We start from the raw sequence: 17,655 nt of genomic DNA, 5'->3' as shown, positions 1-17,655 counted from the left end.
CTTCTTGAACTGCTGCAGTCCTTGAGATGTAGGTACACCCACTGTGCTGTTAGGGAGGGAGTTCCAGGATGTTGCCCTAGGTAATCAACTATTGAAGGCACCACGACCAAGCCCGGCACTTTACAGCCAGGGCCGCTGCATAGTGATCAGGAGTGGAAACTTAGCCTAATCAGCCCTCCCGCTAACAATTATAGCAATACTGTGACCCCAGCAAGGTCAGCCGAGTCTACACAGACCAGGTATGATACTCTGTGGTGTATTTACACATACAGCCATTGATGTATCCTTTGTCACTTTTTGAAATAAGCATTTTAGGGAACCTTTGGTGTGTTTATGGACAGACACCGGGCGGAATTCTCCGGTTCCCGAGCCGGGTGTTTCTCGGCAGCGCCGTTCGCTGGCGACGGGATTCTGTTTTCCCATCGCTTGTCAATGGGAATTCCCAAAGAAGCCACCCCATGCTGCCAGGAAACCCACGGGCGGGGGTTCCCTGCCTGCGGGTAAAGTCAATCACAATGACCGGAGGATTCCGGGTACTAAATATAAACCATGTCAATCCACATTATCACAGCACTTGGCTGCTCTTGAGCAGATGGAATTTTTATTCCTCTGCTTCCAGTTGTTGCATTTTCCTTTTTGTGTTTTACTGGAAATATTATTTAAGCACTGCTGTTAAGATAATAGAATGTCACAGTCGATGGCACGTTTAAATGTGCAAACTTTGCAGCAATAAACCTATTGCAGGAGTAACTTCAATCTAGTCTGGAGTGAACCCTCATTCATTTATCTGCTCAGCAGCTCTGGCCCCCAAACCTGGGAAGTGTCGTAAATACTTTATAGAAAACGTAAATTGAATAGAGCATGTCATCATGTAATACTTTATATGTTTTATTCACAGGGAGTTTTGTATGATCTGGATAAGGTGAGTGTCTATTATACCTATTCAACATCTCCTGAAGGTGAGACTTTATCTATATGGATTAATGGTGTTGCTAACTTTTGGTTGGCTCTTAATTTGGTTCTGTTTAATCACGTTTGCTCAAGAGTCGCCAGGTATCTTTCGACACCGCCACAAGGTTCAGAACCGAATACTGATCAATAACTCTGACCAGTTAGTAAGTTCAAAAGCAATGCTCATTTATTTACACACAGTCAAATCTACTCATGCACAAACTCTACAAACTAAACTACCACTATTACTAAAGCCTATACTTAGCTCCGGGCGCCCACTCAGTCAGAGGAACAATGGCCGTTGCTCGGTTCTGAGGCTGCTGGGTTGAGCTATTTACAGGGTAGTAACTAGGAGCGTCTATCTCGTAGCGTGCGTTGACTTGGGACTTACTTGGTCTGGTGCAGCTGCTAGGCAGGTCTCTCTCTTCGGTGAGAGCCAAAGCCAAGGGAGAGCGTTCTCCCTTGGGGGATACCTTTTATACTAAAAAGGGCTTTGTGCGCTTTTGGGCGGGCCTTGAACTTGGCCTCAACTAACTGGGTCTTTCCCAATCATCTGTATCGATTTTCCTCCAATAGAGGGGTGGTTCCCTCATCGCTGGGCGTGTCCTGGTGACTGTCAGTCTGCTTTGTCTTAGCTTCTTCTGACGCCGGGGAGTCTGTCCTAACATTGTGTATCTAAATGTTTCCCTTTTGTCCCCGGAGATGGCTCATTAGTATGTAGATTGTTTGGTGGTTTCTGTCCTGTCTGAGAGTTTAAGGTTCTAATCAACAGACAGAGCTTGCACCTGCTTGTTTCTTAGCATTGTCCAATTTTCCCTGCATTCTTTGCGGGTGTCCATTTTGGAATCGGGACGTGGCCATCCCAGATGGCTACACTGGTATAATAAATTCAATTTTATTGTAATCCCACTGGGAATCTTCTGAGGTTGCGGCAAGGTAGCTCACTCAGCCCAGTACCTTCAAGGGAAGCCTTTGAAACACATGGAAGGAAATTCTCCTGAAGTTACAGCAATAAAATGGGAGAACCTCCATTTGAATTTCTAATGGCCATTTTTATTGTGGACCAGGGTGGCACGGCGGCGCAGTGGTTAGCACTGCTGCTTCATGCCGTCAAGGACCCGGGTTCGATTCCGGCCCTGGGTCACTGTCCATGTGGAGTTTACAAATTCTTCCCATGTCTGCATGGGTCTCACCCCCCACAACCCAAAGATGTGGAGGGTAGGTGGATTGGCCACGCTAAATTGCCCCTTAATTGGGAAAAAAAAAAGAATTGGGTACTTTAAATTTATTTTTAAAAAAGAAAAATTATTGTGGACCTTAGTCTAGTTTAGCACAGTGGAAACCGAGTCATATTGCAGAACCAGGCAATATTTGATATGGTTCTGCAGTGCGAGTTGGCTCCCACTATAATGAATTCCCTTAGATGCATTCACCAACAACTGCATGAAGAATTGTAATGACAGAACTGGCCGAAGAAACTGGCAAATGGCAATCCCACGTTCCTGACTGGAGGTAGTGGCAGCGGGAATTGTAGTAGGAAGGTCCAGTGACAAGTATTGCCATCCTTGTTGGGAATTTCCTCAGTGGTCCTCTCAGCTGGTCAATCTGGCTTTGGCTGAATATCAAATGCCCTTCTGAAGTTGTAGTTGCCAATCACGATGCCCCCCCCCCCCCCCCCCGGTCACCCAGCTCCTCTGAGGAAATTCCTGACACCCATTCCCTACTTGTGCTCAGTGTGAATGTGATTTTCCTGCTGGAAGCACCTAATCCACCACTATGATACAATTTACTTGAGCGACAGATATTAATGAGGAATATTGTGGAGTCTGTAACTTACAGTGACACAAATAGTCAAATGGTTTGTACTTATAACCCACAAAATGTACTTGGGTTTTGTGACTTGAGTCCTATGTGTACGTTTGCTACAGGATTTTGTTCAAGAAGTAAATGTTTAATGATGAAATATTTTACATGAAGAATAAAGATATGGAAGCAACATTCAGATGGCCGTTACTCCCTTTCTCTTCAGTTTTCTGCGCTGTGATTTTGTGGATGCTTAGATTATTAACCTGCTGGTCAGTGCATTGCTGTTAGCTGCTGAACCTAATGATATTTTTGCTTCTCATTGCAGCAAATCAAAGCGATAGAGCGATATGTCAGAAGACTGGAGTTCCACATCAGTAAGGTAGATGTAAATAATATAATTCAATTTAAGTTGACCATAGAAAAAACTTAATGTGTAATGTTGGGCGAAATGACCTCCTCCTGCTCCTATTTTCTATTTGCAATGAGCTCATGGGTGGATGTTTTGGGAGAGCAGTATTATTACCACTTGTTTTTTTTAACTAATTCTCCGAAATCCCGGCCAAGTGTTGACGCCGGCGTCAAAACCAGCGCGAGCGATGCCGGCGTCAACGGGCCACCAGGCCCAGGCATTCACCCACTCCTCGGGGGCTAGTATGGCACCAGAGTGCTGAGCGCTGCTCCGTCACCGAAAACCGGACCAACACGGCCGGCGCGGGTCCACGCCATGGGCTCTCCGCACTGGCCCCCTGGGCAATATAGCGGAGCCCTACAGGGGCCCGGCCCGGAGGAAACATAGGCCCCCCCCCCCCCGGGAATGAGCGCGGCCACCGATCGGATGCCCCCGATCACGGGCCTGGCCACCGTGGAGGCCCCCCCCTGGAGTTGGCTCCCTCGCGCGCCCCCCCCCCCCCACCAGGACGGCCCCCGCAGCCAGAACGCCGGGGTCCCACACGCAAACGATGCCGGTGTGACTCGGAGAATCCCGCCCTTGGTCTCTTCTTTGTGAGTTAGTTGTGGGTCAGTGGTCACACTTTCACCTCTTGAGCTGGAAAGCTGTGTGTTCAAGTCCTACTTCAGGGTGTTGGCACAAAATCTAAGCTGACACTCCAGTGAAGCACTGAGGGAGAGATGCTAAGCGGAGGTGCCAATTGTGCTCTGAGATATAGGCATAAATCCTACAGCACTATTAACGGAACGTGAGGTGTCCCAGCCAATTAGGGTGTCGCTACACATGACTGATGAGTTTGGGAAGTTTCAATTGCTGACTATCCAATATCAAATTGTTTTCTCTTTTTGTCAGTTAAACCTAATGGAAGCGGTGCTGTAATGAAATAAAGTTCCTTTCCTGTCAAATGTAGTCCAGTTAGACTGAGGGCTACATTTAGCAACAGCAACAGACAGTTTTTCACACATAAAATCTCAACATTGGGAGTCTGATTGGGACCTTCCCTCATGTGGGGGAAAAGACTGTGCAGATCCAAATTACTGGATCGACAGATAGCTTGAAGGGTCAGCCAGGCAGTAGCCCAGAAGCAAGATGACAATGTAACCCATGTGATGTTTGCAAAAACATTTTAGATTTGTGTAATTAATCCAGGAGGCACGGAAAGGCCGAACGGGTTTATTTTAAACTGAAAATAAAGCCGCTACGCGACACTCAAAACAAACGTCCAAGCCCAGGACTATCAGGAGTGCTGATCCAGGTCTGGGAGTTACATTTAAGGGTCCCGCTAATTCGCTCACCATGGGAATGCGTAATTCACAAATCCCACGGGGAAATCAATCAACAATCCCAAGGCACTTCCGGTGATGGCGGGCGGGAGGCAGCCGCACATTGGAGGGCTCCCGTTCGGGAACGTCATTTTCGGGGTTTAACACCCGGTCCCAGGGGCAGCGGAGGCGGCAAAAGCAGGGAGAAGGCACAGTGAAGGGAAATGTCCAGAATATGTTAAAAAACGGCCGTGAAAAAAGCAGCTGAAAGTCCGTCGGGGAGTGGAAAGGTCACCGCGGGGACGGCAAGAAAAGTGGACGCTGGGGCACCAGGGAGACGCATTGCCCACGGCGGAAGAAATGACTACGGTGATGGCCGTGGAACTCGAAAGGCAGTTCACAAAACACATGGAGGCGATGAGGAAGGAGATGGGGGCGGTACTGAAAGTGCTGGTGGAGGAGGCGATTGCCCCGGTGAGGGTGGCAGTATTGAGCGCAGTGGCGGAGGTGCGGGAGCAAGATGAGGCGCTGAAGGAAGTGGAAGAGACATTATTGCAGCACAGTGATCAACTCACCTCGATGGGGAAGGAGATGCGGAAGGTGATAGAGATCAACAAGGGTCTGCGAGCCAAAATGGACGACTTGGAAAACAGATCCAGGCGACAGAATCTGAGGATTGTGGGTCTGCCCGAAATTTATAGAATTTACAGTGCAGAAGGAGGCCATTCGGCCCATCGAGTCTGCACCGGCTCTTGGAAAGAGCACCCTACCCAAGGTCAACACCGTCATCCAATCCCCATAACCCAGTAACCCCACCCAACACGAAGGACAGTTTTGGAGACTAAGGGCAATTTATCATGGCCAATCCACCTAATCTGCACATCTTTGGACTGTGGGAGGAAACCGGAGCACCCGGAGGAAACCCACGCACACACGGGGAGGATGTGCAGACTCCACACAGTGACCCAAGCCAGAATCGAACCTGGGACCCGGGAGCTGTGAAGCAATTGTGCTATCCACAATGCTACCGTGCTGCCCTAATGTGGAAGGCCCGAGGCCGACTGAGTATTTTGCCACGATGTTGGCGAAGCTATTGGGAGAAGGAGATTGATTTGTTATGTTGTAGGTGTAACATAAGCAGCTTCCTTGTGGTGCACTTGACAAAGGAAGGTTCAGACGTGGAGATAACTTCAACACGTTTATTAAACTATTTACACTTCGATTACTCGGATTCGACACTACAGCTAATCCTACTATAGCTACCCAGACTGACTAACCAGCTGCTGCAATCCACGTGGTGGGTGTAATATTGAATCAACCCTGTGTCTCTACTCACTGACTGTCTCCACTGGAAAGAGGCAGATCATGTGTGTGGTGTCGTTTATATATGGGTTGGTGTAATGCCCCCCTGTGGTCGTGTCACCTCCTTGTGTTTCGTGAATTTCCATTGGTCATGTCCCATCTACTTGATCTATTGGTTGAGTGTGTGTGCGTGATGTTTCTGGTGCTCCCATAGTGTCTAGCTAGCCTACATGTTTTTACATTGATGCACATCACCACATCCCCCCTTTTTTATATGTACATATTTTCTGTACACTTTAAGAAAATTGAACAAAAAACAGGCAGATAGGTTAAGGTATATACAAGTCATGGGAACAGTGATTAAACAATAAGTCCAAATCATTTGTGTGAGTCCATAAACCATCAATCATCATGGTCAAATGTCTCTCTTGGTTATGAACGCCATCAACTTCCCTGTGCCACAGGAACCAAGAAGTGGTCAAATCACTTCGCTGTCTGATTTGGAGTCCCTTTCTTTTCCCGATGTTTGTGATGGTGATGTTGGATGGCATCTTGTAGCTGATAAGGTGTTGACGTTGAAGAGGTACCATCAACAGTATCATTCGAGGTCATGGATGTGCCATATGTTGAAGTTGGATAAGACTGTACATACTGGTTCTGGCCACATGCTGTGCTGGAAGGTTGACCCTGCTGAGAACCATTGATGCTTGTCGAATTGGAAACAGAATTGCTGCTCGCATAAATACCTGGTGATAGTGTGAAACTAGAACTTTGCATCTGATAGGAATATGCCGTCTGGCCAGGCTGGGGTGCAGCAAATCCTGGGCTGTAACTAAGGCCTCCAGTCTGTAGTGCAGATTGCACTTGCGGTAGTCCTCCTTCAGTCTTGATTCCATTAGTGGGCAATCTGTAGTGCTGGCAAGTTTGAGAATATGCTGCATAGCCTGCTTGCTGCTGCATGCCCGAATACTGGGTTTGTCCAGCATGAGCTGTCATTGGCTGCACTGCTGGTGTGGAAAAAATGTGTGGATATAGCTGTGGTGAATATTGGTGTATTCCTCTTGGACTGTAGCCGCAGCTTGTTATTACTGACCCAGTGTAATTGTTAAGTGATCCATCTCCTGTCGTTGTGGCATCTGCTGTCACCCTGAATGTGACATCACTGAGGTTGCGGCACTCCCTGTCAGGAGTAAAGTCCGGCTTACGTGAATCAGAGTCGGCGTTTGGTTGCTCCCCATCTGGAGTCTGGTCTGTTTTAACTGAGTCAGTGTTGGTTTGGTGATGCTCCCCGTCCGGAGTCTCAGCAGATTCACTGGAGTCAGCTGAGATTTCTTGAAGCTGCATGTCTGGAGTCGGAACATGCAGGAATGCATTGACTTGTGAAGAGGTCCGAACGAATGAGGGTGGAAGTATCACGGTGTCACAGGAGTCACCAGTGGTCTCACAGTGATTGTCGAGTGCCTCTGTACACACTAGCTGAGGTCTGTCACTTTGCACATCTTGCATGGGAAGTGGGATGCTGTCGTCACTCGTCTCACATACCGTGGGTAAATCCTCAGTAGCTGCTTGCTGTTCACTTGGGTTGGGTAAATTGTCAGAGTGTTCATCTGATGGTGCAAACAATATGGGTGGACTGTCATTGTCTTGCTGTTGTCCTTCATTTGGGCTTGGACTGTCATCGTCGCTTTGTTCTTCACTGTAGCATGATAGACCGCCATGGTCATCCTGCTGTGCACTGGAGCGTGGTAGACTGTCATAGTCTTCTTGTCGTTAGCTTGAGCATGACTGACTTGCATCGTCTGCCACTAGTTGGTCAGAGGAGGTTGCTAGACACTCGTGGTCTTGTTCCTGCAAAGACTGCGTCGGAGTCTTGCGTTGTTTCTATCATGGAGGCTGTCCACGAGCTCGCTGCAGTGGCTTGTGCCACTGGAGTCACTTCTTGGTCATACAAGGACTGCGGTGTGGAGCCTTGCGTGTCTTCGTTCGTAGAGTCGGGAACCCTGAGCAGTGCGTGGACCACGCTCTGCGTGGCAGCAGGCCGCTCTCTGTGGGCTTGTACCGTTCTCTGTCTCTTAATTTCAGGCTGCAGCATCATCCTGCGCTCACGTGTCGGGATGTCATATCTGCTGGGCTGAAGATCCTCAAATCCGAAGAACGAATCCGCGTCTGCGTCGGATTCAATACGGGCGTCGCCAATGTGCAACATGTCTCGTTGCGGTTCGGATTTGGTACTGGGGTAGCCTCCCAAGGTGAAAGGTTTGTCTGAGTCGTAGTCTTCTAGGACCATAACATCACTGTTTGCGTCGGAGCTGGCATTGGGCTCGCGAGGTCCAGAGAAAATGTAAAGGTCGGTATCGAAGTATTCAAGGTCGGAATCATCGGTTTGGGCGTAGGTAACTGCTTGTTGCAGGGTTCTTCGGAGGTTAATTTCATTCCCTGGTTCAGTGTGAGGCATTGTGCTGTCATTCCAAGTGAAGGAAGGTTGTTTTACAGCTTTAAAAGATTTTTTCTTTGATTTGGGATGTTTCCCCTTTAAATGGGCGTGGTCCGGGGCCTCTGACATCATGATGCATGTGACGTAGTGCGTAGGAAGCGATTGCGCATGCGAAGATCGCTGTTCCTTTACATTGGGCCTTTTTCGTGATTGCGCATGCGCGGCTTCTCGTGCATGCGCATACGGACATTCCCGTTCTGTGTGCTTCTCGCGCAACTGCGCAAGTGCAGTCCCTATAGAAAGATGGCCGCCGAACAAAATTGTTCTCTGCTCTGGGATTTCGGCCTCGAGGTGAGTACTGGCGCCTCTCTTACCTTTTCTTGCTGGTTGGAGTGTGCTTTCCTCACAGTATTTGCCGAATTTGTCCAGGACTGCCTGGAAGTCGCTCCTGTTTTGCCCCTTGGAGAACTTGAAGTTTTAAAAGATTTCTTTTGCTCTGGCACTGGCGATGGTGAGGAGAAGCTCTGTTTTTTCAGATCAGCCACATCTTCTAGTTTGGCTGCCACCAGGAAGATTTCAAACATTTGCCGGAATGCCCGCCAGTTTTCGTGGAGATCGCCGTGGCACTGGAGCTGCTGCGGAACCTGGATCTCGAACATCTTGCCTGGGTATCGTTGCTGGTTGTCACTGTACGCTGAGGTATGGCTATCTGGATTGAAACAGTTCACTTCTGGTACCATGATTTGTTAGGTTGTAGGTGTAACATAAGCGGCTTCCTTGTGGTGCACTTGACAAAGGAAGGTTCAGATGTGGAGATAATTTCAACACGTTTATTAAACTATTTACACTTCTATTACTCGGGTTCGACACTACTGCTAATCCTACTATAGCTACCCAAACTGACTAACCAGCTGCTGCAATCCACGTGGTGGGTGTAATATTGAATCAACCCTGTGTCTGTTCTCACTGACTGTCTCCACTGGAAAGAGGCAGATCATGTGTGTGGTGTCCTTTGTGTATGTGTTGCTGTAATGCCCTCCTCTGGTCGTGTCACCTTCTTGTGTATCGTGAATGTCCATTGGTCATGTCCCATCTACTTGATCTATTGGTTGAGTGTGTGTGTGTGTGACGTTTCTGGTGCTCCCTCTAGTGTCTAGCTAGCCTACATGTATTTACATTGATGCACATCACTACAGGGATAATCTCTCCCGATATGAGCTGGATCGGGCTCATCGGTCGTGGAGGCCTGTACCAAAGGAGAGTGAGCCGCCAAGAGTAGTGACTCTGTGTTTTCGTAGGTACTTTGTGAAGGAGAAGGTCCTGTGCTGGGCAAAGCAGAAGCGGGTGGTGCGGTGGGCTGGAGCTGGTATACGCATATATCAGGACCTTACGGTGGAGCTGGCGAGGAGGCGGGCTGCCTTCAGCCGGGTGAAGAAGGCGTTGTACATCAGTAAGGTGCAGTGTGGCATAGTATACCCAGCTAAGTTGAGGGTGACCTACAAATCCAAGGACTTTTATTTCGGGACGGCGGAAGCAGCGGAGGAGTTTGCGAAGGCAGAAGGACTGTGGCTGAATTGAGAACCGGTCATGTACAGATGTAGTCTCATGTAACTGTATTTATTCACTGCATACTGGTGTATGTGCTAAATGAGCCAACGTTGTATATATTTGGACAAGGGAAGAGATGGGACTTTCACTTGCAATGATGGCTCTTTGGGGCTTGGGTGTGTATGCGGGGTTTGTGTGCTAAAGGGGACTTCTTGGTTTTCCTGGGACCGGGCAAGGGGGAAAGAGAAGCGGGCGTGGGCCTACATGCTGGCCGGTTTAAGCCGACCAGTGAACTGGAGTGAGGTGGGGGGAGGGGCTGTGGCCATCGGAGCCTGGCAGAACAAGGTCCGATGAGTCTAGCCGGGGTGGAAAGTTGGGGGGAAGGAACAGAGATTGGGGGGAGGAGTTTTATAAGAGGAAGTGGGTGGAGGGGAGGAGTCGGGGGGGGGGGGGGTTACAATTCATGGGTGTCATTTGCGGTACTCTTTCGGGAAATGGATGGCATTGAATGTTAGGGGGAGGGGGGTGGACTCTATAGGTCAATGGTGACCATAGGCGATTCCTGATTCCATTTTCTTTTTTTTTCCTTTGTTTTTCCCACCGTGGGAGGGTTTGTTTTATTTGATGCTTACATTGTCAGGTGGGGCGTTGTTTGGGGTGGTGGGAGGATGGGATTGTTGTTGTTGATATGGGTATTGACTGTATTTGTTATCGTTTACTGCTTGCTGGTGGGGTGTAAATTCTGAAGGAAATGTGAAAATGGAGAATAAAAATATTTTACAAAAAAAAATCAACAATCCCAAGGAGTCCTCGTGAGGGTTATTACAATTTGACACTGACCATTCAAAATGGCACAAGATACCTGCCAAGGGTTTCACTGCCTTTGACAACACCCGCGTTATTTTGCATATTTTACAGGGTAGACCCCCAGGGGCCTCTCACCACCAGATCCAATCCTGTACAATAAACAGGATATGCAAAACAAAGTAATTCGCAAGTGGAATCAATCTGCTGCTTCCTCCATGTTCTTCCTGTATCTGCTCTCTTGTGATCTGTTGCAGCAAGTCTTCACTCACCACCTTCTTGTTTAATCCCCAGTACAATCTACTTCCTTTTTCGCACTTACTTCCTCTGGTTAAACAATTTCTGCTCATTATTTTTTTTCATGTACTATAGCACTCATCAATATTCTCAAGTGGGAATTATCATAATCACGATGAATCTTCCCTGATGCCTTGAACTCGACATAACCTCTCGGGTGTGGGTTGATTAATGAGACCAGGAAGACCTCGGAAAGAATAAGAGTGTTTCATCACCATATGTTGCACAAGATTTGTGTTCATCATATCTGTTCTGAACATATCCAACTAAAGTGACAAGTGTCCAAGTAGCAGGAAGTGACTAGGAGGAAATGGTGCAATAGGTGGTAGATATTACCAATGATTGACAATAGTTGCAAAGCTCCCAGCAGAGTAAGTCCTCAAAACTAACCAGTTCCTCACAAAGCTATGAAATGTCACTAGCTTACCATGACACTAAAAATGATCTCTCAGGAAAAAGAGTGAACTTTACCATTTTGACACATATTTGGGTTGTATTATTTCAGAATTTAAAAAAGATTCTTTCACAATTGGTGGGCATCACTGGCTAGGCCATCAAATACTGTCCATCCCTAATTGCCCTTGAGAAAATGGTAGTGACCACCTTTTTGAACCGCTGTACACCGCGTAGTGTGGTTACACCCACAGTGGAGGGTGTTCCAGGATTTTGCCCCGGCAACCTTTTCTTATTATAAGGCACAACTAAAAAGGTGGTAACATGGACAACTGTTAAAGTGTTTCAATCAAATGGGTAATTAACAATATAAAGGTCGTTGTGATAAACGCAGTGGATGTATTCCATTTCTCCAGGTTTCTGCTGACATTATGGAGAAAGACCCGGAATACCCCAAGTCCCAAATAACATGACCACTCCACACATAAATGTGTTGACTATCAAAAAAATATGGGCGCGATCTTCCCAAAGGGAACAAAGTCCCATAGAGAGCGCGTTTAGCCGCGTGTTTCCTGGCACTCGAGTGCAAAGGCACTCGTGGCTATTCAATGTTACCTGTGTTGAATAAGGGGCCAGAACAGGGAATGCACAGCCGAGGCCGCACATAGCCCCGTTTTTTACAACTGGGAGCTCTGCTTTCCGGAACTGCCCGTTGCAGCGAGAGATCGGGACTCCATTTTTAAATGATGTCCCGAACTCCGAGGCACACAAATAAAATCCCTGACCTACCCCCCCCAGCCTGAACGCAACATGGGAGGGTCCCCCAGCTCCTTGCACCCTCTAATACTCAGTGGGCAAGCCCAGCCCAATCGCCACCTTGGCAGTGCCAAGCTGGCACCAAGGCAGTGCCAGTCTGGCACCCAGGTTGCACTGCCAGGGTGGCATGTTGGCACTGCCAGGGTGCCAGGCTGGCACCAGCAATGCCAGGGCACCACCCTGCCCAAGGGCATGCAGCTGGGGGGGCCTCTGGTCCCCTTGGAGACCCCTAAGAAAGCCATTCCGTCTGGTCTCCATTTGTGGAGACCAGTACCAAACGGCGCTCGCCCGAGTCTCCAAGATGAAGGGATTGAATCCCAAAGCCTCACGTACCTTGGGAATCTGAACATAAGAGTGAGGCTTACTGCCTCGCTCTAATATGCAGATTTGCCAAAACGTGATCCCACCCATTGTGGGCGGGATTCTCCTTGCAGCATCTTGCGAGATTGCGTTGAATCTCGTGTGGCTTTGCGAGCCGTGTAGATACAGGGAACGGTGTCTCCCTGCTCTCACCGGCTACGCTGCACCGCAGCGAGCTGCTTTTCCGACGCAGCGTGGCCAGAAGATCACGCCCAGTATGATACATTTTCACATCAGATAAATAGCTAAATTAAGGAATCAAACTACTTTGACCTTTAGGCAAATCAAATCAGCCGATCAACTTTGCTGCAGATCTCATGAGGATGGAAATTTCAAGACAGAGTTGCAAGGAGTGATCTTCTTAAGTTAGAGGCTGCAATTTAATGGAAAAGAAAAAGGGTCACGTTTTGGGCACGTTTAGCTGGTCGTTTCCCGGCGCTTGCAGCACCATGAATGACCCTGCTATTAAACGGGACTCTGCTTCTTTTCTGGTCCTCGGTGAGGAACGCCCTGTCAAGGCCGCACTCAGTCACAGAGATCGGGGTGCCATGCTGCAGCCTCCGGACCCCTCAACTTACTAATTAGAGAATCCTCGGGCCCCCCGCACACCACCTCATAAAGTCAGGGCACCCCTGAGCCCGATCCCCAGCATGGGCAAGATGTAAAATGGGCACCTTGTCACAGCCAGCCTGGCACCTTGGCAGTGCCACCTAGACATTCATTGCCAGAATGGCACCCAGATTGCACTGCCTGGGTGACCCAGTGGTACTGCCTTGGTGCCAGGCTCACAGTGCCCAGATGGCATCGGGAGTGCCAGAGTACCACCCTGCCCAGAGCCCGAGCATTCGGGGACCCCCCGATCGCCTCTGAAAGAGCTGCCCACTTAGGCCCAATCCTCCGCCCTATCCCTGTAACCCCATAACCCCATCTAAACTGTACATCTTTGGACACAAACGGGCAATTTAACATGGCCCATCCATCAATCTGCACATCTTTGTGACTGTGGGACGAAACTGGAGCACCCGGAGGAAACCCACGCAGACACAGGGATAAAGTGCAAACTCCACACAGGCAGTCAGTCAAGGCTGGCATTGTGAGGCAGCAGTGCTAATCTTTGTGCTGCCATTTGGCCCACCGTGCTTGCACTGGTCTTCAAAAGTGCAATCATGCACACCGATCCCACATCTTCACTTTTTATCTGTGCTCCTATAAGTTCCTGGGTTGGCCACTTCCCGACTTAAAATGGAGAACCGCAAAGACTAAAGGGAAATTCAGCCAACAGAGGCAGAAATGAGCAAGTGCAGAAACTGTACTGGAACTTGCAAAAACCAGACAGCACTGAAACCAGCAGCCATCTGCATAGTAATGAGTGATTCCCAGGCACAATTGATACACTTCAGGTGAATAAGGCCAAGCCAGACTCCTCGGCGCCAGCAGGAGCCAAGACAAAGGAAGGCCAACGGACATTTAGGGACCGCCCAACGATCAGGGAACAACTCCAGTATTGGAGAAATCGATCCAAGTGATCGGAACGCAGTCCAATCACTTGGAACCAGGTACGGGGTCTGCCCCGAAGGGCGGGAAGCCCCTGGGGACTATAAAGTAAAGCTCCCCAAGTTAAAATCGGTCTTCTTGGCAGGGTCACTCAGCATCAAATCAACCCTTGAGAGTGACCTGTCCAAGCTGCCGCATCAACCAATTAAGTCTCCAGTCAACGCTTGCTACGAGATAGGCGCTCCTAGCTACCAGTCTATACCAGCTTTTGAATCCTGCAGACTCAGATCTAACGAAAGGCCATTTGTTCCCCTGACCAGGTGGGCCAATTCTGAAGCTAAGTATAGGCCTTTTAGTGATAGAGAATAGTCTAGAAAGTAGAGTTTATGCATGAGTAGTGATTTACTGTGTATAATAAATGTGTTTTGATTTGAATCTTACTAATTGGCGTGTTGAGTTATTGATCAGTACTTGAACTTGAACCTCGTGGTGGTATCATAAAGATACCTGGCGACTCTAGAGCAAAGGTTATAGAAACAGAGCAAATTAGGCAAACATACAACGAGCAACATTTAAAAGCCAACCAAAAGTTAGCAACAATACCCTTTGAAAAATATTTTCCACCATCATTTCAGGTAGAGCATTCCAGATCCTGACAACTCCCTGAGTGATAAATAAATCTCCCTTCTGGACCTTTTGCCAATTACTCTAAATCCACAACCTCTGGCTATTGATCCATTCGCCAGGGGGAATCATTTTTCTCTACCTACTCCATCAAATCTTCTCAACTTGAAATCTGTTTAAAAAAATCTATTTTGTAATAATTATTCTCCAAAATAATGCTTTATAATAATAAGTAATAAAAAATAAATAATGATTTATTATTAATAATAAATAATAAAATAAATATTAATCAAATTGACTACCATTTTATTCCATTTTCCTGTTTGATTTCCTAGTCCATTGGGTTTTACACAATAACTGTGGTACTTTGAACACGAAGTTGATTCAGTGGACTTCCAGTTATGATGCAAATATCATCTCCATCGTGCTCTGTAACAGAGATGGAGAAATCCCTGCAAGGTTTGTTTTCAAATATTGCTGCTTGGTGCAATTCTGTAAACACTGCAGCAAAATGATTTGTGTTGAAAACTAGACTTTGCAAATGGGGAAGATTTTGACATGGTGTGACCCATGAGACTGATGTGGTGAGGGCTCTGAGTTTGGTGTCTAGCACACGAAGGCCATGAAAACAACATCAGGGTCAAGCAGAAGTTGAAATGCTCCACTGACAGTTTATTTCACAACATCCTATTTCCTCTTCCAGAAATTCAATTCTGAAAGTTTGACTCAAAATAAGCAGATTACAGTGGGTGGGGTGGGGGGGGAGCATGCTAATGCTTGTTACTTTGTGTAGAATAATTGCTTTGCAAACCACCATAACGCAAAAGTAACAGTATTTTGGGGTTTGGATGACTGGCAGTGTCCCTACTGTGCATATTGGGACATCATGGGTGCTGTGCGCATAATTTTCTATCCATTAAAATGAATGGACTGAAATAATGAGGATTGGATCTGTGATTCCCGGGATGGACGGAATACTGGAGCAGTTATGATGGTCCGAATAGCCTCCATCTGAGATACTAAAATTCTTTGTTTCTGACTGACATCCTTATGTTTTTCCCTTTTAACATTCTGATATTCCTTGAATGCGGGTAGGTGGGTGTTCTGAGCACTGCTCCACTCTTTAAATCCCTCTTATGTATTTTTAATTTTCCGATGGAAGCTCTCAGCAAATCATTTTCTGGTTATACGCAGTAAGCATTTGTCTTTCTTCGTCACTTAAATCCTTGCAATCTTGATAGGGACCTGCACAGTAAACCTTGTCCTTATTTTCTCAGTAAATACATCCCTCCCTGTTCTATGATTGGAGGATATCAATGAAGAAGAGGAACTGAGCACAACCAGAAACTGATTGAGGCAATATTCTCCTGGCAAATTGAAAAAAATTGACAGTGCATGAAACACGCAGTTGATTAACGCTATTTGGTTTTTTTTTTTGCTGTTGCCCTGACAGGTAGATGAGCTATATGAGACATTTTGCATCCAGAAAAGGCTACGAGATGGAGCTTCCAAAATGAAACAGGCCTTTGCAATGTCTCCTTCCACAAAAGGTGCTCGGGAAAGCCTCGTAGAAATAAATAGGAGCTACAAAGAAAGCACAGAGGTACAGTCTTAACTTGAATGGTAGCAATTTTAGCAGAAACGGTTAGCAAAGAATACAAAACAGATTGAACAAGTGTAATTCTCTTGAATGCTGCACAAAGCAGAGGTATAACTTCGATGGATTGCTGCTTTAAGTCAGTAACGCCGGCATTTGCAAATGCACTCGTGATAATTTACCAAAATTCACTAGACTCTGGGGTGGTCCCGGCGGATTGGAAATTAGCAAACGTGACACCACTGTTTAAAAAAGGAGGTAGGCAGAAAGCGGGTAATTATAGGCCAGTAAGCTTAACTTTGGTAGTAGGGAAGATGCTGGAATCTATCATCAAGGAAGAAATAGCGAGGCATCTGGATGGAAATTGTCCCATTGGGCAGACGCAGCATGGGTTCATAAAGGGCAGGTTGTGCCTAACTAATTTGGCGGAATTTTTTGAGGATATTACCAGTGCGGTTGATAATGGGGAGCCAATGGATGTGGTATATCTGGATTTCCAGAAAGCCCTTTCCAAGGGCAATGTGTCCAAGTTTGCAGAAGACACTAAGTTGAGTGTTATAGCAAAAAGTGCAGAGGATACTGGAAGTCTGCAGAGGGATTTGGATAGGTTAAGTGAATGGGCTAGGGTCTGGCAGATGGAATACGATGTTGACAAATGTGAGGTTATCCATTTTGGTAGGAATGACTGCAAAAGGGATTATTCAAATGATAAAATATTAAATCTTGCTGCTGTGCAGAGAGACCTGGGTGTGCTAGTGCATGAGTCGCAAAATGTTGGTTTACAGGTGCAACAGGTGATTAAGAAGGCAAATGGAATTTTGCCCTTCAATGCTAGAGGGATGGAGTTTAAGACTAGGAAGGTTATGCTGCAATTGTATAAGGTGTTAGTGAGGCCACACCTGGAGTATTGTATTCAGTTTTGGTCTCCTTACCTGAAAAAGGATGTACTGGCGCTGGAGGGTGTGCAGAGGAGATTCACTAGGTTAATCCCAGGGCTGAAGGGGTTGGATTATGAGGAAAGGTTGAGTAGACTGGGACTGTACTCGTTGGAATTTAGAAGGATGAGGGGGGATCTTATAGAAACATATAAAATGATGAAGGGAATAGATAGGATAGATGCGAGCAGGTTGTTTCCACTGGCGGGTGAAAGCAGAACTAGGGGCAGAGCCTCAAAATAAGGGGAAGTAGATTTAGGACTGAGTTTAGGAGGAACTTCTTCACCCAAAGGGATTGGATTGGATTTGTTTATTGTCACGTGTACCGAGGTACAGTGAAAAGCATTTTTCTGCGAGCAGCTCAACAGATCATTAAGTACATGAGAAGAAAAGGGAATAAAAGAAAATACATAATAGGGCAACACAACATATACAATGTAACTACATAAGCACTGGCATCGGATGAAGCATACAGGGTGTAGTGTTAATGAAGTCAATCCATAAGAGGGTCATTTAGGAGTCTGGTGACAGTGGGGAAGAAGCTGTTTTTGAGTCTGTTCGTGCATGTTCTCAGACTTCTGTAT

The 17,655-nt window shown here is 47.1% G+C and overlaps 1 protein-coding gene across 7 annotated transcripts in view; it reads left to right on the top strand.

Moving 5' to 3' along the window:
- The window catches only part of ripor2 (RHO family interacting cell polarization regulator 2), a 399,549-nt gene that overhangs the window by 314,773 nt on the left and 67,121 nt on the right, over positions 1–17,655 (top strand). For all 7 annotated transcript variants that reach the window (XM_072509637.1, XM_072509644.1, XM_072509638.1 and 4 more), the window contains exons 5-7: positions 899–922; positions 3,083–3,136; positions 15,993–16,142. In XM_072509637.1, coding sequence (XP_072365738.1) covers positions 899–922; positions 3,083–3,136; positions 15,993–16,142 — 228 coding nt within the window. The remainder of the gene's footprint in view (positions 1–898; positions 923–3,082; positions 3,137–15,992; positions 16,143–17,655) is intronic.

This window comes from Scyliorhinus torazame, chromosome 6, assembly GCF_047496885.1.
Source record: "Scyliorhinus torazame isolate Kashiwa2021f chromosome 6, sScyTor2.1, whole genome shotgun sequence".
Lineage (NCBI taxonomy): Eukaryota > Metazoa > Chordata > Chondrichthyes > Carcharhiniformes > Scyliorhinidae > Scyliorhinus > Scyliorhinus torazame.
Note: the sequence above shows the minus strand (reverse complement) of the source record. Positions and strands in the feature narration are given on the sequence as shown.